At 46.7% G+C, this 20537-nt stretch overlaps 3 protein-coding genes across 4 annotated transcripts; 1 reads left to right on the top strand and 2 right to left on the bottom strand.

Annotated features, from left to right (window-relative positions):
- Positions 1 to 325: 325 nt before the first annotated feature.
- TOR1B (torsin family 1 member B) lies at positions 326 to 6320 on the top strand. Its single transcript, XM_075772796.1, has 5 exons — positions 326 to 544; positions 1274 to 1539; positions 2840 to 3015; positions 3996 to 4123; positions 4226 to 6320. Exons 1-5 carry the CDS (start codon positions 364 to 366, stop codon positions 4501 to 4503), a joined length of 1029 nt encoding a protein of 342 aa, XP_075628911.1. The 5' UTR covers positions 326 to 363; the 3' UTR covers positions 4504 to 6320.
- Positions 6321 to 8418: 2098 nt separating this feature from the next.
- On the bottom strand, positions 8419 to 13760 carry LOC104637878 (torsin-1A). Its single transcript, XM_075772795.1, has 5 exons — positions 13492 to 13760; positions 12926 to 13191; positions 10993 to 11168; positions 10780 to 10907; positions 8419 to 9824 (listed from the first exon to the last, which is right to left on the bottom strand). Exons 1-5 carry the CDS (start codon positions 13700 to 13702, stop codon positions 9574 to 9576), a joined length of 1032 nt encoding a protein of 343 aa, XP_075628910.1. The 5' UTR covers positions 13703 to 13760; the 3' UTR covers positions 8419 to 9573.
- Positions 13761 to 14889: 1129 nt separating this feature from the next.
- On the bottom strand, positions 14890 to 20513 carry C20H9orf78 (chromosome 20 C9orf78 homolog). Of its 2 annotated transcripts, none has more exons than XM_075772281.1 (9): positions 20379 to 20513; positions 18844 to 18903; positions 18135 to 18186; positions 17935 to 18005; positions 17651 to 17728; positions 17050 to 17247; positions 16469 to 16605; positions 15618 to 15716; positions 14890 to 15210 (listed from the first exon to the last, which is right to left on the bottom strand). In XM_075772281.1, the coding sequence occupies exons 1-9, from the start codon at positions 20459 to 20461 to the stop codon at positions 15119 to 15121; spliced, it is 870 nt and encodes a 289-aa protein (XP_075628396.1). In that variant the 5' UTR covers positions 20462 to 20513; the 3' UTR covers positions 14890 to 15118. The 2 variants fall into 2 exon arrangements, with proteins under 2 accessions (XP_075628396.1, XP_075628397.1); XM_075772282.1 differs by lacking the exon at positions 20379 to 20513 and adding an exon at positions 19978 to 20230.
- Between the last annotated feature and the right edge of the window lie 24 nt (positions 20514 to 20537).

Raw genomic sequence — 20537 nt, 5'->3', positions numbered from 1 at the left:
TTTGTGGCGGTGTCTTGCTGGAAAACCCGGTGGCGTGGAGGGGAGGGACGGTGATGGAAGATGGGGCCTGGGATGCTCTGAGGGGTGACGGCAGGGATGGGGTCTGCTCGCCCTGAGGCGATGGAGGCGGTGAGGATACCCTGAGCCTCCACCTCGCTGCCCGAGGCTACTAATGCAGTCACGCACCGCCCCTAACGTCATCCCCCCAGCGGTACGTCACGGCCCGCCGCCGTCATCAGCAGGGCAGCGAATGCCGGCCCGTTCCCTTCACAAAGATGGCGGCGGGAGCGGCTACGGGCGGGGCGGGGATCAGCCCGCCCACAGCCGGCGGCGGGCGGAAGTGGGCTCGGGCGCGAAGCCGCCATGCCGCGGGCGGCCGCGCTGCTCTGGCTGCTGCTGCCGGGGCTGGCGGCGCTGGAGCCGCTCAGCGTGGGCCTGGCCATCGGCATCGCCTCGGCCCTCACCGGCTACCTGTCCCACCCCAGCTTCTACTGCAGCTACGTGGAGTGCTGCCCCAGCGCCGGGCACCGCCTCAACGCCACCGGTACGGCGGGGGCGGGGGGGGCGCCGGGCCGCGCTGGGCTCCCCGGCCCTGCCCTGGAGCTCGGCCGGTAACGGTCACTGCACGGGGCAGCCCCCGGTGTGCCTGGCAGCGGCCGTGCCATGCTCAGACCCATGCCCGGCAGTGGTCATGCCGAGCTCACCCAGTGCATGGCTGTGACTGGCACCCATGGGTGGCCATGCCGAGCTCACCCAGTGCGTGGCCGGTGACTGGCACCCATGGGTGGCCATGCCGAGCTCACCCAGTGCGTGGCCGGTGACTGGCACCCATGGGTGGCCATGCCGAGCTCACCCAGTGCGTGGCCGGTGACTGGCACCCATGGGTGGCCATGCCGAGCTCACCCAGTGCGTGGCCGGTGACTGGCACCCATGGGTGGCCATGCCGAGCTCACCCAGTGCGTGGCCGGTGACTGGCACCCATGGGTGGCCATGCCGAGCTCACCCAGTGCGTGGCCAGTGACTGCCACCCATGGGTGGCCATGCCGAGTTCACCCAGTGCGTGGCCAGTGACTGGCACCCAGTAGTGGCCATGCCAAGCTCACCCAGTGTGTGGCCGGTGACTGGCACCCAGTAGTGGCCATGCTGAGCTCACCCAGTGTATGGCCAGTAATTAGCACCCATCGGTGGCCATGCCAAGCTCTGGCATGGTGCGTGGCCAGTGACCAGCACCCGTTGGTGGCCACACAATGCTGAGCTGTCCCTCTCCCCGCAGCGCTGAAGATGCAGCTGGACACCAAGCTCTTCGGGCAGCACCTGGCCAAGGATGTGGTGCTGAAGGCGGTGATGGGCTTCAGCAACAACCCCAGCCCCAAGAAGCCGCTGACGCTCTCACTCCACGGCTGGGCCGGCACCGGCAAGAACTTCCTCAGCCAGATCCTGGCAGAGCACGTCCACCCCGCTGGCCTGCGCAGCAAGTTTGTCCATCTCTTCCTGTCCACCCTGCACTTTCCCCACCATGACCAACTCAAGCTTTACAAGGTGAGGAGGGACACAAGGTAATCCAGTCACCCTGAGTCCCCAGACCTCCCCGTTATGGGGGTTTGGCTGTTTGTGCCCCAGATGTCCTCCAGATACCTGACCACTGGAGGTGTACAGCTGGGTATTTCCAAAGCTGGTGCTCAGGAGAGATGGAGGGGGAAATGCATTCAGAAAGTGAAAGAGGAAGGCAGCAAATTGCCGAGAAATCCAAAGTGAGAGTAATCTCCTGGTGCTGTCCTCTCACTGATGCCATCTGCTGATTCCTGCAGCGCTTGCCGTTTGGAAAGAATCTTATTATTAAAACTGCACTTGCAGGTTGGCTGGGATGGAGGTAACTTTCTCCATAGCAGCGCCTGCGGTGCCGTGTTTTGCGTTTGTGGCTCGAACAGCGTTGATAACGCGCCAGCGTTTTGGTTATTACTGAACAGCGCTTGTGCAGCCTCAAAACTTGCTTTTTTTCCGTCACTCATAGACAGCAGTTTGGGGTGAGCAAAGCATTGCGGGGGGACACAGCTGACCCCAGTCAGCCTCAGGGATATTCCGTACCATACGCTGTCATGCTTGGCAATAAAAACGGGTGGAAGAAGGAAAAAGTGGGGGATGTTGGCTTCCAAGGTGGTTGTTGCTCTAACACTGGCCGAGCATGGGTCTCCATGTGTTGGGAGTGTGTGATTCACTTTTGCTTGATTTTTTTTTTTTTTCCTCTTTCCATCACCTAAAAAATGTCTTTATCTTAACCTGTGAGTTTTTTTGCTTTTATTTTTTGTTGTCTTTCACCCTCCCTGCTGGGGTGCTTGGCTGCTGGCCGGGTCAACCCACCATGCACTATGCAATGAGAAAGTGTGGCCTCCATGAGAGATTTTTCAAGTGACTTCGTTCCTCAACATTGGAGACTTCTGATCTTCATGTTTGAAGGTACCCACAACTGATAGATGTGGTTTCTGTATGAAAAAGGAAACACTGATTTTTTATTTTTTTTTTAACCAAATGAAAAAGAAGCTTTCTCTTCTTCAACATTTCCCATCTCAGCCTGGTTTTCGTGCCTTATCCGTACACTAAGTGGAAGGAATGGGAAAGTCTCTCATCTGTGAGCAGGAAAAGAAATCACATTTACATTCAGTGTCACACGTTAAAGGGATCAGTCACAGAATTTATGGTCCTCTCTTCAGGAAAAAGTATAACCAGTGAGTGTGGGATACTGACATTCGAAAGGGTGTCCCTAGAGGCTGTCACATACAAGCATCTTGCAGTATGTCCCCAAAGACCTAGTTTTTCAGTGTTTTTCAACCTCTTGCTCCAGGAACAACTGCAGAACTGGATTCGGGGCAATGTCAGCGCCTGTCCCCACTCTGTCTTCATTTTTGATGAAATGGACAAAATGCATCCAGGTCTCATTGATGCCATCAAGCCATTCTTGGACTATTATGAGCAGGTTGATGGGGTGTCCTACAGGAAAGCCATCTTCATCTTCCTCAGGTCTGTAGCACCCATTTCAGTCATTTTGAGATAGTGAGATAAATCCGTGGTTATGATGATAATGATGTTCCTATGGGACCCGATTCAAAGAACAGCGAAAGAACCGCTCTGGAATGGAGACTCTCTTTACAGAGAGGAGCACTATGTGCTCTTGTGTGGCCTGTGGCTGTAGTTGAGCAGCTCTGACATGCAGCAGACCACTGCAGCATGCTGAGCTCATGAGCCTGAGCACAGATTGTATGAGAGTTCACTTTCTGGGGAAGCTCTCTGGCATGGGCGCACTCTGTACTGGGTCTGGCTGGGATGGAGTTAACTGTCACTACAGTTTGGTGCTGTGTTTTGGATTTGGAGCTAAAACAGCACTGGTAACGCTCCCATGTTTTCGTTGTTGCCAGATGGTACTTGCAAAGCCTCAAGGCCGCCTCTTTTTCCCATGCTGCCCCCAGCGAGCAGGCTGGGCTGGGACAGCTGACCCAAACTGGCCGGGGGAATATTCAATACCACGTAATGTTGTACTTGGCAATAAAAACTGGGGTAGCGAAAGAAGGGGGGGGTTCAGCTTCTAAGGTGATGGTTCTTTGGAGACTGCTTGGGCATTGGTCTGACTGCGGGGGCGGTGAGTGATTTCCTTAGCCTTCCTTGGGGTTTTTTTCTCCTCTTTTCATCACCTATTAAACTGTCTTTATCTTGACCCAGAAGTCTTCTCACTTTTGTTGTTCCTATTTTATCATTCCACCCTGCTGAGGCAGGAGGGAGTAAGGAAGTGCCTGTGTAGGTGCTTGGCTGCTGGCCAGGGTCAACCAACCACACATTGATGGCTATTTAAAGAACTAGAGACTTTCCCTGAATTTTGGCTTACGGGTTTCTGTTTTGGTGATTTGACACCAAGAAGATTAGCAATATGTGTAACCAGCTAAAAAAAGAAATTCTGGTTCAGTTGTGCCTGTATTCATCACTGTAAATTTTTCTTTCATGAACAGCAATGCAGGTGGTGACTTAATTAATAAAGCAGCTCTTGACTTCTGGACGAGTGGAAGGCACAGGGAAGAGATTCAGCTGAAAGACCTGGAGTCTATGCTATCCGTAGGAATCTTCAATAACAAGAATAGTAAGTCACTTTCCCCAGAAAATGGGAAATTCCTTTTACTGCCTAAGACAGAATTAATCTCTTGACCCTGCCCTGCTTTTCCTTTTCCCCTGACTCCTCCAGGTGGACTGTGGCACAGCAGCCTCATCGACAGGAACCTCATTGACTACTTTGTCCCCTTCCTGCCCCTGGAGCACAGGCATGTGAAGATGTGCGTCAGGGCTGAAATGACAGCCCGTGGCTATGCTGTCGATGAGAACGTTGTTCAAGCAGTGGCTGATGAGATGACATTCTTCCCAAAAGAGCAGAAAATCTACTCTGATAAAGGCTGCAAGACTGTACAGGCCAAGCTGGATATTCACGAAGACATTGCAATGAGAGATACAAAAGTCAAGGGTTGATTACCCTTCAGGTCTCCAAAGCACTTCTAGAGCTTTTGGAAATCTGTGTATTTGCACTTAAGCTTTTTTTACTGTTGCAGGGAGTATGGTGAAAATACTAGAGTGACCTGTGTGGGCTTTTAAACTTTTTTTTTTTTTTAACTTAACATACCGCTGTTCATCTCTGAACTGGCTGGTATCCATATTTTTCTTTTAACCTATACAGAATTTGAGTGTGACATATATATATAGCACTGGATACAGCCTCTTCTGCTTTATTCTTCCAAGTGCTGGGATTATTGAGTATTTTATTCCTCTTTCCACAAAAAAACTAGACTAGAGCAAAGGAGAACAGAAGAATTCTTTCAAGCAGTCATATTCTCTTCCTTGTACGTGGTCTCATTCATGGGCTAGTGAAATGAAGGGATATGTGGCGTGTGCAGGACTACAATGGTGTCTGCGAGGGTGAATACCTTGATGCTTTGCAGTAAGAAGATGGTCTGGTGGAAGGCTTCCTGTCCTTTGCAGCAGATTGATGCTGTTGTGGCTTCTACAGACAAGCGTCAAGTATTCGGGGACAGAAGGGCATGATTATAGTTTATGTCTGAGCTGTGGCATCGTAGCACAGCTCCTGCTACAGTAATATGGAAAGTCATGATGAGCTCAGGGAAATCTCTTTCTTACTAAATATTAGAGAAAGGGTGTGTCTGTGTGGGAAGTAACTGCTTGCTGCTTTGGAGAAAAATTGTAAAAAAAAGCTTTATATTCTTCTAACTAAGGGGGCTAAGTGAATTTGTGTGGTAACTCCAGGGTGTTTGTCTTCCTAAGCAGAGGGACCCATCCAAGGGATCTGTTAAAACATAGTAGGCCAGTCTTTTCAGTGAGAAAAATCTCACATGACGATTTGACTTACAGCTTGTCACATTAATCTGCATGTGGGCTCCTGGGCTTGAAGTCTGCAAGATATTTAGTAGTCACTCCCAGCTGTACCCAATAGCCTAGGCCTGTGTAATGCTGCTTTCACCTTGCTTCCAAGACACTTTCGTGGCAGAAGTTATTTTTAATAGTGTATTTTTATACTGAAGTGTAAGCAAGAGCAATACAAAGCTCTTCCTAGAGACCTGCAGAGAAGGGAGTATGGGAAATGAGAGCAATCAACAATCCCATACCTCACTAGATAAGTATGTTTTATAGTAGCTTTTTTAAAGAACGCGTGGAAGGATGAGTGATGGAATAGGAAACTGGGAAAGATGATTTAACCTTCACCCACGTGGTAAGGCTGGGGTTTACAACACTGTTGCAAGCTTTAACTCTTTCGTCATCCATCACTTGTGGCTTAAATACTGTAGTGCAAGACAGAAGTGCCTATCACTTGGTTCACTGTAGCGTGTGTTTTAAACTCGTACGAGGGATTGGGCTATTTTTGTGCTGCAGCATCTACTCCCTCACTTGTACTTAAACTTGCTTTAATACGTGATGCAAAACTTAGAGATCTCAACACTATTATGTTAATTCAAATTCAAACAGAGAGCTTAGCATCTATGTTAAGCTCTAAACTAAAAGCGTCAATTGCCTTTTACAACCTCATGGAATTTGTCAAATGTTGGCCAAGTGTTCATGCTGATGCAATCTCCAGAGCCAAATGCTAGCTAGCTGTTAACCTTGGGACATTGGACTGTTGCTTTTCATGTGTAATGTTTTGCCTATTACCTGACTTACTCCTAGGTGTAAATGCTGCATCCAGTTTCAGTTACTCTGAATACAAAATACTTGTGCAGTTTCAAAACACTACATATTACTACTGTGCTGCAGTTGGAATAAATCTTAAGTCACTTTTCTTTCTTGGTTTAATCATTTTCAGCAGTAGGAAAATACTGGTTTATGCAGTTTTCAACAAGCTGCACTGCAGCTTTCTGTTAAACTTCCTCTATTCTTAAAAATTTGTTTATAACAATAGATGTGCAGATTAAATATATTGCCTGTTGATATTAAAGCACGTTGAGTCATCCAACAGTACAGCAAGGCATTCAGCAGTTAAATACAGCTTGGTAGAAACAAACACCTATAAAAAAGCCTTCAAATCTGTGCCTGCTCTGCTTCATAGTTATTAACAGGTATCTCCTACCATACTGCCAGGCACCGCAGGAAAAATAAGCCTCAGGTAGCTTGTGTAACTATTCCTCCTCTCTGTGCTGTGTCTGGAAAGCTGTTGTTGAAGGCGGCTTTTCACCTCTCTAGCTGGCAAAGGCTTTCATCGTATCTCCATGGGCCAGAGCATCTGCAGCCTCTCTAGCACTGAAAAAAACCCAGTGTGTAAGTAACAGCCTAATTCAAGTGAGGTACAGCTGTTAGCGACAACTTGCACCTCAAGGAACAGTCAGTTGTTCACACTGTTGTGAACTATGTGTTGTGCTGTAACAATGCACAAGGAAACTCATTAAGGAGCATATATAGGAAGCGTAAGCTGTCGCGTTCATCAGGACTTTGCCCCATGCCTGCACAACTCTGCACACACGACTGCTTGGCTGTTTGGCCCAGGGTGTCAGGCAGATGGATCTCTAGGGCCAGGCTGCCTCTTTCTATCAAAAGCAACACTTAAGACATCACTGTATTTTAACCATAGCTTCTAATTTTATGAGTACAGCATGAGAGCTTGGAACAGTCCCTGCAGAAGGTGGAATTAAAGTAGCAGTTGCTTGTACTGGACTTTGGTAAGAACAAACAAAATTCAGTCTCAGTGACTGCTCAGCTGCTCTCACCTGGCCAATGGACTTGTTTCTCTAGGGATCAGACCTTTTCCCATTGGACATTTTCCTTTAAATTGATCCAGTTTCAAGTGGCCTATTAAAACCAATAGTGGCCAAAGTTACCCAGTCACAGCAAGACAGACAAAGTGAGGACCTCAGCTTTGAAACCACACAGTCTAAAGGGGAGGAATAATGACAGGATCAAAGCTGGGAGTGATTTCAGGCACACACTTTTCTTTTACCCAGAGGCAGGAGATGCTCCTAGCCAGGTCTGCTGTTTTCAAGGACAGAAGAGAGATGAAACAGAGGCACTCTCCACCCTTTGAACATAATTTTTTACACCCTCTAGAGGAAGCTTCCATCTGCCCTAAGCCACCTAGGGCTATGATATAATTAAATACTTGCAACCAACATAATGTCAAATGCTAATATCTATGCTGCGATGGCACATGAAGCAGAACTAAGAGTATAGTTAATGCTGGAAAAGACACAATGCTTGCTCATGCTTCTTTTACTACTGTCTGGTACCTGCTCATGAAAAGTTTATCGTTTTCACGTCTGGTTTTTTCCATTAGCCAGTCATTTGCTATAATCAGGAGGTCAGAGAAACAGATTAAATACCCAAGTTCAAAGCACTCATTTGCTGACAAATACAAGGACTGATAATTTGCATATTACACAACTTCAGAGCAGAACTGGACAGCTGAAGTCTTATTGACCCTTTTTTCTCCCCTTGCAGAGAAAACGTCAAGACACCACCACTGAAAACATGGGTAGCTTCAATCAGAGCCTGCAGGGTGTTCAGTCATTGGTGCCACAGTGGGAGGAGAGACGAGAAGCAGGGTTTTAATTAGTCTGTAGAAGACAAGTTCATCTTTATGACACTGTTCAGCACATATACATCTAGAAAGTCCGCCTCTACAAAAGCTGTGAGAGTGTAATTAGTGGTGATGGTCTAGAAAAGCAGTTTCCACTCCAAACTTCATTTCCCTTTCACCAGGTAGCAGAGTCCCATCTCCTCCCCGTATCTATTCCTTTTGAACTCAAGAAGGGAGATACCTGTATTCAAGCACAGCTGAACACTTCAGCCAGAAGCGTAGTATGCTCTTCCTCAACAAGTAGTAGTAAGTTTGTGCAAAATTAACATCAAATCAGTCCATGCAAAGAACACCAGAAAGTAGCTAAGAAATACATTTCTGATGAGAAGAGTTTATTTTGAATAGAAACTGGAGCAAAAAAAAGCCTCTGCAGTGCTCACATTCAGAAACAAGCCTGATGCTCTCTGCAATAGCTTCAATTGACACATTTCACATTATTTTTTCAAATGCCCTTGGCTCTGTCTTCATCCCTGCCTCAAAGGCATACAGTATTGTGAGAACAGGAAAAACGGAAAACCCTGCAAGCTGGCCCCCAAATTCTACATGTAGGTGAAGAGGAAAAACCTCTTTTCTGTTTCCTTGGTGTAAAATTTAACCTGTATGTGTTTCCCATTAAGTTACGCTATTTCCATGAAGCTGACCCAGTGGTCAGAAAGCACACTTTTCTCCTTCCTGAGAAAAATCACTCCTGGGAGAGCACCCTGTGGGCAACTTTATACATCAAAAATAGCCAAAAATAGGAACCAACAACACTGAAGTAGTAATCAAGGATTTAAACTCATTTCCTTGTAATATTAAGGCTATCCTTTGAACAAGATTCATATCAAAGAGTTTCATATTCCTGGTTTGACACGCAGGAGGCCAATTCATACCACTGGTTTGAGAAAGACAATGGTACTGCACAATGCTGGATAGAAGACTACAGATTTTTTTTTTTAATTACAGAATACCCTCCTTATCTTTACTGGAACCAAGCCGTTAAAGGAAAAAAGACACATATCCTACTTTTAGTGCAGCTGTAGGAATATTCCCACACAAGCCCAATGAAGGCTTTCACAGACATAGGAACTTTGATTAAAATTCTCAATATTGTCTAGAGATCATTCACATCAAACAAAAATCCAATTAAAATTAGGTCATAGTCTCAGTTCTTCTATACATGCCAACAGTCTGCCAAGCAGTTCTGATGATCAACACACGATCCAAGAGGAATCTTCGGCACTGTCAGACACAGACCCCCGCATTCACAGTGCAGTTTGTTCTTACCTTGACAACACAGGGCTGAATTACTTGGAAGCCGTGACTAGTGACAGAATAAAAAAAATGCAGAGGCACTGCCGCTTATTTACACACCAGGTAAAAATAATGTTCCTTTCTTTAAAAAGTGCTTAAAAATGAAATGTCCCAGGTTCTCCACTTTGTAATTAAGTTAAATTTGCTTCTTTGCAGGTTGTAGCAATAAAGCATTAGAAGTCATAGTAATAATCCAGTTTTGCATCCACAGTTTTACATCCTTTATCTGAATAAATTCTCTCCTCTCTGGGGAAGTAGGTCATTTCGTCAGCTATTCTGGTTAAAATGTCTTCATCCACAGCATAGCCACGTGATTCAATCTCAACCCTGACACACATTTTCACATGTTTGTATTCCAGAGGCAGGAAGGGAACAAAGTAGTCAATGAGATTTTTATCGATCAAGGTGCTGTGCCAAAATCCACCTACAAAGGGAAAGAGAAGGGATTTGCTTAACTCCTCTAGTTAAACACTGTCATGGGTTGAATGGGAGCAAGAGGCACATCGTAGCCCTCTGCCACATACCAGTAAGAATTCATCTGTAGTTTTAGGGCCCTATAATGGACAATTAAGTCTAAATACAAGTCCCTTCTCATGACACTTTGAGCATAAAGTTTGGACAGACACATAGATGTGGTCCACTGGAGCTCAGTGAATGAATTCTGACTGAATGCACTTTGGCCTTGCTCCCCAGGTGCCAGTCTCATACCTTCCCCTCTCTCACCTAGAGAAGAACAGATTTTCTACACTTATCAGCGCTCCCAAACCAGCTTGTCTTGCTCCTTTTTTCAGTGATTGCACCTAACCTTTTTAAAAAAATGCAGTAAATGTGCTTCCAATGCTAATTTTAGACCATAATTATGTTAAAAAACCCTTTTCCTGTGCAAGGAAACCTAGGAAGCACTAGACTACCCACAGCAGGGCTGTCATGTCAGCTTGTTCCCCATTAATAACTCCTAAACAACTGCCTGAAGGCTTTTAACAGACTGAGCAAGACAGGCTAAGTGGGTTGGGGGCCAAGGAAGTGGCTTCTCCATAATAAAACATTTCATTGGTTAAAGATTTTTCAGCTATTGCAATATCTAGTCTCACTGTCAGGATTTTTCTTTGCTTTCCCTTTAACCCATTAGTATGTCAATAAATGCCCAGTGTAGGCTTCCCCCAACATATGCAATCCAATGGACAGCAAACATGCTGGTAGCCAAGGTGCACACAGAGCTCCTTAACCTTCATTTCATCTCAAGAGCCATCTGTAGTCCCCAAAATCGCATTGTGGCTCCCACATCAAGTAGAAACCATACCTGTAAAAATGCAACTAAATGCAGCCCATCCGTTTTGTGGAACTTTTACCACCTCAAAAGCAATCACAGTTTTACTCACTATTTTTGTTATTGAAGACGGACACAGACAGTGCATTTTGCATATCAGTGAGCAGTATCTCCTCCCTTGTCCTCCCATTTCTCCAGAAATCTAGTGCCACCTCTGTTATCTTTTCAGCTCCTGCATTGCTAAGTAAAGAGAAAACAAAGATTGCAGGTAGTTTTAAAAGGCACAGAGTGTACAGAACAGCAAACCTGAGAAGCTGCTCCTTACCTGAGGAATATGAAGATGGCTTGTCGGTAAGACACCCCATCCAGAAGCTCATAGTAGTCCAGGAATGGCTTGATGGAGTCAATGAGTCCTGCATGCATTTTATCCATTTCATCAAATATGAAGAGTGATCTGGGACAGATGCTCACATTTCCCCGAATCCATGACTGCAACTGGTCCTGAGTGGCATAAAAATAAAAGCTGCTGAAAGAGTTCGTGTTGAAAAGACAGAAAATAGCACTTCTGCTTATTGACCTTTGTCCTGAAAGAGTCATTTCAACTGTGTCATTTTAACATCTTCAGCTTCTTGACTAAAACATGGCTAAAAACTGTAAATAAAACATTACCAAAATCTCATGCCAGTTCTGAAAAAAAAAAAAGTGTGTGTATATATATTTTTAAGACACTAAGATACTGGGTGGAACAAGCAGGAAATCTCCTTGTGAGAAAGATATTCCTGTAAACACAGAAAAAATGAAAGTAAACAGTAGGACAATGGATGGGTACTACCAAGGAACAGCAACATAAAGCAAAGCCCTGACAAGTAAGATGTTTACTGTTGGCAGCACTTTGGTCTAAACATCCTTAGGCATCAAAACTGAAAAATAATGAATTTGCTACCTGAACAGCACCAGTGAGAAATTGCACCTGCAGTCACTGGCAGAAGCAGAAACAGAATTCTCAGCCCTGTGTTTTAATGATTCAGAAGTTAAATGAAGACAATTAAAAGCCCTTCTTAAAACACAATATTGTTCAGAAGGGCTGATGGTTTATTGTATTTAAAGATTCTCTCACTTAAGTGTTACATTTAAGATAAATAATAATGTAATCAGGGGGAAAAAAAGGGTTGACCTGCTGGCAGATGAATGAGAAGTAACTCTTCTGACCATTCTCAATGATTCATCATTTTTTTTATATTTGTTTAGTCAGTCCCTGAACTGCAGAGGCAGCACAGGAAGGTGGCATTGGATGTATTGTGGAGAAGCAGCAACAGTGCCTCCAGCTGCCTCAGGCAGCAAGTTTCCCAAGTGTAATCACCTTGAAACAAAAGCAGAAAAGGATGCATTTTATTTTAGAACAGCTTCAGTTACAAGAAGGGGGAGAGTAAGCTGTAAAAGAGGAAACAGATATTTCCTCCATTTAGAAGTTGGGTTTGTAGACCATCCCATCTCATTTTTAACAGATACAAACTGAATATAAACATTCAGTACTACAAGACATTGGTACTCATTCAAACTCTGCTCTTAGCAAAGTTAGTTAGAGCAAAAATACCCCAGAAAATGTGCATCCAAACTACTGCTCCACATGACACCCACCTGCCTACAGAACTGTACTGACACCAAACTGGCAGAACAATTCCAAATATGTTTATCTGTACCTTTCTGACAACAGAGTATTTTGTGATTTTATGTTACAGCCAGGAAACAGATGCATAGAAAAACTAAATAATCTGCCTAGTGTGCAGTAAAACTGAAGAGTACATCCATGCCTCAGAGAGCAAGCTTCAGCTTGCCATGGTACCTGACACACTTGGAGGTCACCTGGTGGTTCCCCAGAATCATGAACTATTAGTTTTTTGCAGTGCTCACCAGAGTATCATCTAACCACAGAAACCTGCTGAATCACGCTTAATCCTTAAGTCGGTCACATTCTTAAGCAAAGCATAAACCAACAAAAATTAACCATATCATTCTTCCCTAAAGAGAGACTCAAAACACATACGAAAAACCTTTACATTCACGGGAAAATCTGTCTTGATGGATGTTGGGATTTATCCAATTCTGTAGAGAACATTCCAAAACTGGCATAGACTACGTTTTACTGCATAAAATAACTTCTAGCTTTCTAGTACCAATCGTGCCATAACATTTATAAACCAATAGTCATTGCAGGAGAGCTGTGCCCCAGTGCCACAGGTTCCACAGCACACTCTTACCTTGTAGAGATTGATGCTGTGAGCATGAGGAAAGTGTAAAGTTGCCACGAACTGATGGACATATTTACTCTGCAGACCTCTTTTATAAAGGCTTTCGGCAACTATCTTACTGACAAAGTTTTTGCCTGTTCCAGTCCAGCCGTGCAAGGAAAGGGCAAGAGGCTTTTTGGCATTGGTGTTGTTCAAGAAGCCCTTCACCGCCTTCACAACCACCTTGTTCACCAGGTGCTGCCCGAACAGCTTCCTGTCCAAATTCTCCTGCAGAGCTGGACGGAGAGACCACACCGTCAACAACGAGGAGGGAGACAGACACGAGGTCCCACCGGTTTCTGCCTCCTTCCAGGAGGGTCCAGCGCCCACCCCGGCGCGCAGGCTGCCAGGCCCCAGGCCGGGGGACAAAGGGCCGGCCGAGCTGGAGCAGCGTCCTGCGGCCCACGGGGAGGCCTCACGGGCCCTGCTCGGCACCCGGGGCCTCTGCACCCCGCAACACCCTCCTGCCACCCCCGCAATGTCCCCTCAGCCCGCCCCGGCCCTCAGCACCCCCTCAGCCCGCCCCGGTCCCGCACCGGCGGCGGCGCGCTGGTCGTGCCTCTGGAGGCAGCACTCCCTGAAGTAGCAGTAGAGCCGCGGGTAGGAGATGATGCCGGTAAGGGCCGAGGCAGCTGCGCCCGCGATCGCCAGCCCCAAGCTGATGGGCTCCACAGCGTTCGCTGGCCTGAGGAGCGGCAGCAGCGCCAGCCCCAGGGCCGCCCGCAGCGCGCCCCACCACAGCTTCATGGCCCGCCCGGCCCCGCCGCCGGCCCCGCGGCTTCGCGGCCGCTTCCACTTCGCAATTCCGCTTCCGCCGCCACCATCTTGGGTGCGGGCAGAGGCGGGGCTGGCGCTGAGGGCGGCCGCCATGTTGGACGGGCCCCCGCGGGTCTGTCATTAGCTAAATGGCGGCCTCGCGTGGTACACTTCATTAAACACCGCGCTCCAACGTTAGATTAGCAGTGCCGGGTCTGCGGGTACTCGGAGGATCCACTTCACGCCTGCACGGGGGCACAGGCTCAGGGGCAAGCTCGCACGTTTACCTGGCCCAGACTTTTCCCCTTTTCTGAGGAAAAAGTAAAACCTCGGCCAGTCCCCCACCCCTCTCTGTAGTTTCCACCCAAGTGACAGGACACAGACACCTGCAGAGTCACAGGCCGTCATTACCAGCACCCAGAAACCATCTGCGTGTATCCCAGAAGGAAAAACATAATTTCCGATCACTTAAAAACACCTTTATTATGTTCAAGTCCCAACTCTTGGCTTCAAGTACGCTCATGTCACACCTCCTGTGAAGACGTAGCTGACACTGGCTGCAGGGCCTCTGGCTTCATCAGCTGCCACATGCACCCTGTCCCAAGAGCTGAAAGTCAGATTTCCCTTTGATTCAACAATTACAACTTGATCCAATTTTCTTCTTTGCAGCTAAAATAAAATGCAGTGAACTGCTACAGAAATAACTCGGGGGGGGGGGGGGGGAAGATACAAAACATCACAGTTTATCATATAAAATCCCCAGCGCTGTGTATCTGCCGTTGTTTCCTGTGCTTAGGACAGATCCAGCAAGGCAACACCAACAGCATGGTTCCTCCTGGAGCAAGGCAGAGCCAACACCATGGTTCCTCCTGGAGAAAGGCAACGCTAACACCACGGTTCCTCCCAGAGCACTTCCGAGCCAGGCTGAGGAGCAGCGGCACTCCACACGCTGCTGCAGGATCTCAGCCTTACACACTCTGCATAGCAAAGGCCCTTGGGAACAAACAAGTTTCTTACAAAGTTACATTCAACTAGCTTTAAACCTTCCCTTTATATTTACAAGGCAAACAGCACTGCTGCTTTTAAATTATCTTTTTTTCATATTTTTAAGAGGGCAAAAAAGTCTGTAAAAGCCAAGTTGTTTTCTCACTGAAAAATGCCAACCATGAAAGCCCATGTTCTTATAAAAGAAGTTTTATAACTGAAAATAAGTTATATACAAGATTTTACTGACCAAAGAGTTCACAATGACCTGCAAACTGATTCACAAGATCACAAGAAAAGCTCTGTAGGTAACACCAGCACGTGAAGGTAGTGACTCTCCCCATTCACTGTTTCAGGTCACTGACACAAAATACTTTATTAGTCGAAAACAAGAACAACTGCAAAGACTTCAGTACACCTTCATCAGTATCGCCTATTCATCTTCTTGAATTTCTCATAGTGATAATCATCTGTTGCTTTTTCATTGAGTGGACGTTTGCGATTTGGAGGAGATCCTTCAAAAGAAAGAGAGGGAAATATTTTTTCCTGTCCTTTCACAGGAGACATTTCCTTATCTCCACCACTTTCCTTATACAGCCCCCTGCTATGTGAAAGGTTATTGCTTTAGCTGTCAATGCTCCCCAACCTTGCACCTTTCACTATTCCAGCTTTTATCAAACACTTGTCAGCCAGCTTTGGCAACACATCACAATTGTGACCTTTGCTACTGCACCCTTGGGCATCTCTAAACACTTCCTCCACCCAGAGGGCTTCACGTGTGACCTAGCAGGGGTACATCAAGTGCAATAGCCCCTCATGGACATAGATTGCTCCGTTTCCCCATGTAAGAAGAGCTAGATCATTTCTCTGTGCAAGATGGTTTCCGTGTCTCTCCTTAGGACATTCCAGATGAGGAACTTACGCTCAGGTTCTGGCCTCTCCGTATCCCCCACTCTCAGTGGACGGGGCTTTGGCTCTTCTTTGTTCCTTCGCACTGGTGCATTTAGCTCCTCATGATAAACTGAAGGAGGAAAACATCAGATTAAGGAATATCACGTGGAGCAGTGTTATTCTGACACGTATTTCTATGGCATTTGTTACAACTGATCTTCAGCAGAAACAACAGAACCTCAGAACAAGCATTCCTGTCATTGGGTTCTGTGGATAATCAATACATGCAAGATGGGATACAGCAATTTCAGTAGCACTATTTCATCAGAAGTGGCCCAGTCTCTTCATTTCCTTCAGAACACACAAATCTGACTCCAGATCACCCCTGTAAGTGTGGTTAGACACAGCAGAAGGCTGCCTTTCCTCCAGATGGCTGTGGTATGAGAGGGTCTCCCGGAAATTAATTCCCATCTCCTGTCTAGTAAGGTCTATGTTTGCTTGACCACCTGCCTGCTTTGGCAGCCCACAAAATGGATTCTCTCAATTAGAAACCATCATTTAGAATTGCAGACAAGGCAGACATTTCCAGCACACGCACAACTTAAAGAAAAAAATCATGAAATTTATGAGGCAGTGCCAGCTGGGAGTTCAAGAGCAGAAAGTCAAGCCATGAGTAATATGTCCCTCCCTTGCTGACGGATGGAAAAAAACCAGACCAAGCCAGATGGGGTCTGTATGAGCATCCCAGAAAAAGGAATCAGACAGCTGCTTGTTCTGATACATGAACTAATTTCTCCTACATAAGACTCTGTCCCAACTGACTACTTTTCTTCAGCAGAGGAGAGGGTCACTCCTCGGTCAGGAGAGTTACGTGAGACTTACATCGGTTGTGCTGGACATAGTTAACAGCCATGTTGGTGGGAACAAAGGACGTTTCGCTGTCTTTCTTTTTGTTCTGCTGCTCTGCCAGCAGCTTGGCCTTGGCCTCTTCAGTTGAGATAATGTTTTTTATTTTTGCGCTAGAAAAAAAAACAAAGAAAAAAACCCCTCACTCATACTTAAAAGGGTATTAAGCATAGATGTGCTAAGTGGATGGATTTTGGGGACAGTCATAGCACTGCTATGGTATTTGATGTGTTTTTTGAAAGAGGAGGCAGTGCTATAGAAACAGACGCTTTGTTTCTGTAAAAGGGAAGCTCACACCTTTAGTGCATTCTCTTTCAGTGCAGGGTATAAACTGATCCTCCAGAAAGCTGCTAGATTCAAGTGACAAAAATTAAGAGCCTTTCCCTGAAGTCATACAATGGTGCTGCACTAGATACTGGGCTAATCCAGAACAAGGTTCAATTCCATCACAGAGCCAAGCTGGGGCTGTGTAATCCAGCCATACCACTGCTCCGCCCATCAGCAGTTGCTCATCCTGGCAATTCAGGCCACAGCCAGCAGATCTATGAACCACGTACTCAATTCCGAGGTCCACTTCAGGAATGCCGCTCAGCATCTGGTTGGACAGCATCTCCTCAGTCTTCTTGGCAGAGGAGACACGGATGTTCTCTGGCAGCTCATACAGAGAGTCCTCGGCATTCTTAAGCTTCACTTTCTGCTCCTCATTCTCCACAATTCCCTTTCTCTTCTTCAGCTCAGTCTCAATGTACTTCATCCTAAACAGCAGCACACGAGACACACACAACATTTAATTCTGTTTTCTGTACTCTGTCGCAGCACTGCTGGGCACAGCTCCATCACTGTCCCAATAGCTAGGAGAGAGGAAAGAATAATCTCTCCAAAACAACTCAGCTAAGATCAACTGCAAGAAGCACTTGTCCAAGAAATGATCAGATCCTCCAAGCTCTCGCAACCAGCGGGGAAGGCTCCCACTGGTATTTAATGCCAGGCTAGCTGGTTGGCATCTCCCATCTTTGCTCATCAAAAAACCTTCTGGCAGCCAGAAGATGGAAGGGCAAGTGAAAGTTTCAGTGAGAATTGGGAAGATGTTCTGGGAGTACACGGTATCCAAGACAGGAAAAAAAAAAAAATTCACAGACGCAAGGCTGCACAACTTACATGTCAGCATCTTCATCCCGCCTGTTGGTTTCAGCTGAGAAGGAAGTTCCCAAGTTTAGGTCTTCCTCTTCATTAATCCTAAATGGAAACCACAATGTTTAGTTTTGGGTTTGTTTTGGTTTTGTTTTTTTTTTTTAAACTAATTTGACAAGTTAGGGGAACAGTAACTAGCCAAACTGCATTATGTTAAACTCTTCAAAGCACCACAACATCTCGTTACTTCATTACTAACTGTCATTTCATACTAGTCTGGGGAGAGATCTTCAGAGCGCAGATGCACCCACCTGTCCTTGCCTCTTTCTTTCAGCTTCTTCATGTCCACCATTCCCCCAGATTTTATCTGGAATGGGTCATCCTGTAAAACAATAAATAATGTAATGATCAATAATAATGATCAATAAATAATGTAACGATTAATAAATAATGTAATGTTTTCACATCATTACATCTTAGCACCACGGCGATGAAAGCGTCTAGCACTTACCACAAGTGTTGCTTCTTCTTGCAACTTCTCTCCCACAAGCAGAGCTACAGCACTGGTAAAGCAGATAAAGAAAGTAAATAAGATTTGGTGGAAGGAAACACATTACCAACAATACTGCATTTCTTTTTCCTTCTCTAAATTTGGCAGATGGTCCCACACACTGTATCAAGACTAAATTGTCAATCTTCCTAATCCTTCCACATGGATAGAGGAACTGTTACTGTTTTGTGGAGAGAAGTTAACGCAGATGTTAGCGCCTTACAGTGATCACAAAAAATAAGGAACAAAGTTCATTGCTGGTGCACATTTGAACTAGCTCATCAGCTACTCAACGGCACCAGATGAGAGCAGAGAGGGACATTAGGATGGAGGAGATGCCAATGTGTCCAGTTTAAACCATGTGTGCAGTACAGAAGTAATTTGGTGAAAATACATATAATGTTAAATCCCAATCTTAATCTTTTTCTTCATGGCTGGGACAGAACAGACTTTGCTCACTGTAAACTGGCACTGTGCGCTGGTACCAAACTCCCTCTTTTCGATCCTCAGGCTGTAATGTAGAAACTGCTCTAGCAAGAACATGGTTTTAGCACTACCCGACATGGAGTGGTTTCTACTGAAAGGAGAAACATGACAAGAGAGAAATGTACTGTTACATTACACCGTTGGACAAAACACAAACTCACATCCTTGGTGCTACATCCCTTACCTCACCCCATTGGGTCGCCTTCTGAGGCTCTGAACTTCTCTGGCTTCCTCAACTTTTAGCCTGAAGAAAAAACATTTGACTTAGTTCTTGATGCTTTAATTAATTCATTTGATTTTCTGCAGTTAACAGGGACTTTGCCCTAAACTTCTCCATATCAGTGTCCACTTTTCTGGTTACAGATTAGATACATATTTTCTATTTTACTTTATTTAAGCAATTCCATTTATTTAAGCAATCAGAAGAAACGACACGGCATCTTCTGGATACATCCCTTTGAGGTGTCTTCCCTCAGCTAAGGAAAGCAGCACCCAAATATTGAAAGGCTTTAATAAGAAGTCAATATGGGAAGAACGAGCCAAGGATCACTGGTTTTAGTCTCGTCAGATCTCCAGACAATATCCTCCTCGCAGTAACAAGGATGGTCACTAAGTAAGATGAATTAATTCAACAATTGGCACTAGCTAATAAAATATCATCGCTTCTCAGGAAAAGGGGGAACTAATGAAGCGTCAATGTGCAGCAAAATTAGCAGCAGCTCCTGAGTGAATGTAATGCAGCTCAGCAGTTGTCAAGATACACCACAGCATGAGTGACTCAGAAGAAAGTTTATGGTGAATTTAAATATCAAGTCTCTATATATAGACTGACGTGCATTCTTAATTTCTTCAGATATTTAGACTTTTCCTAATTATGCGTGTTGTTCGGTATCTGCCATGAACTATGCATCATAAAATATTTTTCAGAGATAAATTAGTAACAAGAAAGATCTTGCTTGGAACGCAAGGATCTGAAAACAAAACGGACCATCTGCGAGCGCCACTTTCCAAGGGGCAGAAGTGGAAGAGAAATACATGTCCGAAATCGCGTGCCAGGCCAGCAAGAGGGCAGGAGCCGAGCAGGACGGGGGGGTCTGTGTCGGTCTCACCCAGCGCTGCTCCCGCTGGCTCCAGGTCTCTTCGGGCACGGGGCTGTCCCGCTGCCTCCGAAGCCGTGCACGTCCCGGAGGCCACCGACGAGAAGTCTCCGTGGAACAGACCTCTCACTTCCCAGAGCGGCCGGAGCTCCCGGCCAACGCCCGCGGGGACCGGTCACCTTCCCAACCGCCCCCCCCCCCCCCCCACCCCGACCCCGTACCCGGGTGGCGACCCCCCCATGGCCGCGAGAGACGGCTCCGCTCGGACGGCTGTGCCACGGGCCTGCGTGCGGCTGCGGCCGGACGCGACGGCGAGACGCTACTGCACGGCACGGCACGGCACCGAACGGCGGTGCGGGGGTATGACGGTGGGACGTCACGATGGAAGAGACTACGTGACGCAGCAACGTGACGGCGTGCCGTGACGAAACCCTAATGTAGTGACGCAACGCTATAACACGACAGCGGCACGTAACGATATGACGACATGACACGACAGCGTGACGGGACCGGACACAGCACTGCCGGACTAACGCAGTCCCCGACCGCCGCAGGGCCGGGCGCGCCCGTACGCCCCAGAACCGGTGGGCCCAGCCGGGCTCTCCGCGGGCTCCCAACCCACCTGACCTCCTCAGCGACCTGCTCGTCCTCCTCCGAATCCTCCGAGTCCTCCCTCCGCCGGCGGAAGGACTTCTTGGCCGGCATGGCACCGGCTGCCGCGCTCCGGCACGGCCGCCACACTGCTCCCCCCACCAACACCGCGCCGGGCGCGTCGCGCGGC

This window comes from Balearica regulorum, chromosome 20 (genome assembly GCF_011004875.1).
Source record: "Balearica regulorum gibbericeps isolate bBalReg1 chromosome 20, bBalReg1.pri, whole genome shotgun sequence".
In the NCBI taxonomy this organism is placed as follows: domain Eukaryota; kingdom Metazoa; phylum Chordata; class Aves; order Gruiformes; family Gruidae; genus Balearica; species Balearica regulorum.
The sequence above is the reverse complement of the archived record's forward strand: the minus strand, read 5'-3'. Positions and strand labels throughout refer to the sequence as shown.

Excerpts from the sequence above, each read along its gene's own strand:
- TOR1B (XM_075772796.1), top strand. The coding sequence starts at position 364 with ATGCCGCGGGCGGCCGCGCTGCTCTGGCTGCTGCTGCCGGGGCTGGCG. Across the intron at positions 545-1,273 it reads GCACCGCCTCAACGCCACCG|CGCTGAAGATGCAGCTGGAC; the intron begins GTACGGCGGGGG and ends CTCTCCCCGCAG. Across the intron at positions 1,540-2,839 it reads ACCAACTCAAGCTTTACAAG|GAACAACTGCAGAACTGGAT; the intron begins GTGAGGAGGGAC and ends CTCTTGCTCCAG.
- LOC104637878 (XM_075772795.1), bottom strand. The coding sequence starts at position 13,702 with ATGAAGCTGTGGTGGGGCGCGCTGCGGGCGGCCCTGGGGCTGGCGCTG. Across the intron at positions 10,908-10,992 it reads GCCATCTTCATATTCCTCAG|CAATGCAGGAGCTGAAAAGA; the intron begins GTAAGGAGCAGC and ends CTCTTTACTTAG. Across the intron at positions 9,825-10,779 it reads CGTCTTCAATAACAAAAATA|GTGGATTTTGGCACAGCACC; the intron begins GTGAGTAAAACT and ends TTCCCTTTGTAG.
- C20H9orf78 (XM_075772281.1), bottom strand. The coding sequence starts at position 20,461 with ATGCCGGCCAAGAAGTCCTTCCGCCGGCGGAGGGAGGACTCGGAGGAT. Across the intron at positions 18,904-20,378 it reads CAGGTCGCTGAGGAGGTCAG|GCTAAAAGTTGAGGAAGCCA; the intron begins GTGGGTTGGGAG and ends TTTTTTCTTCAG. Across the intron at positions 16,606-17,049 it reads GAAGTGGACCTCGGAATTGA|CGCAAAAATAAAAAACATTA; the intron begins GTACGTGGTTCA and ends TTTTTTTTCTAG.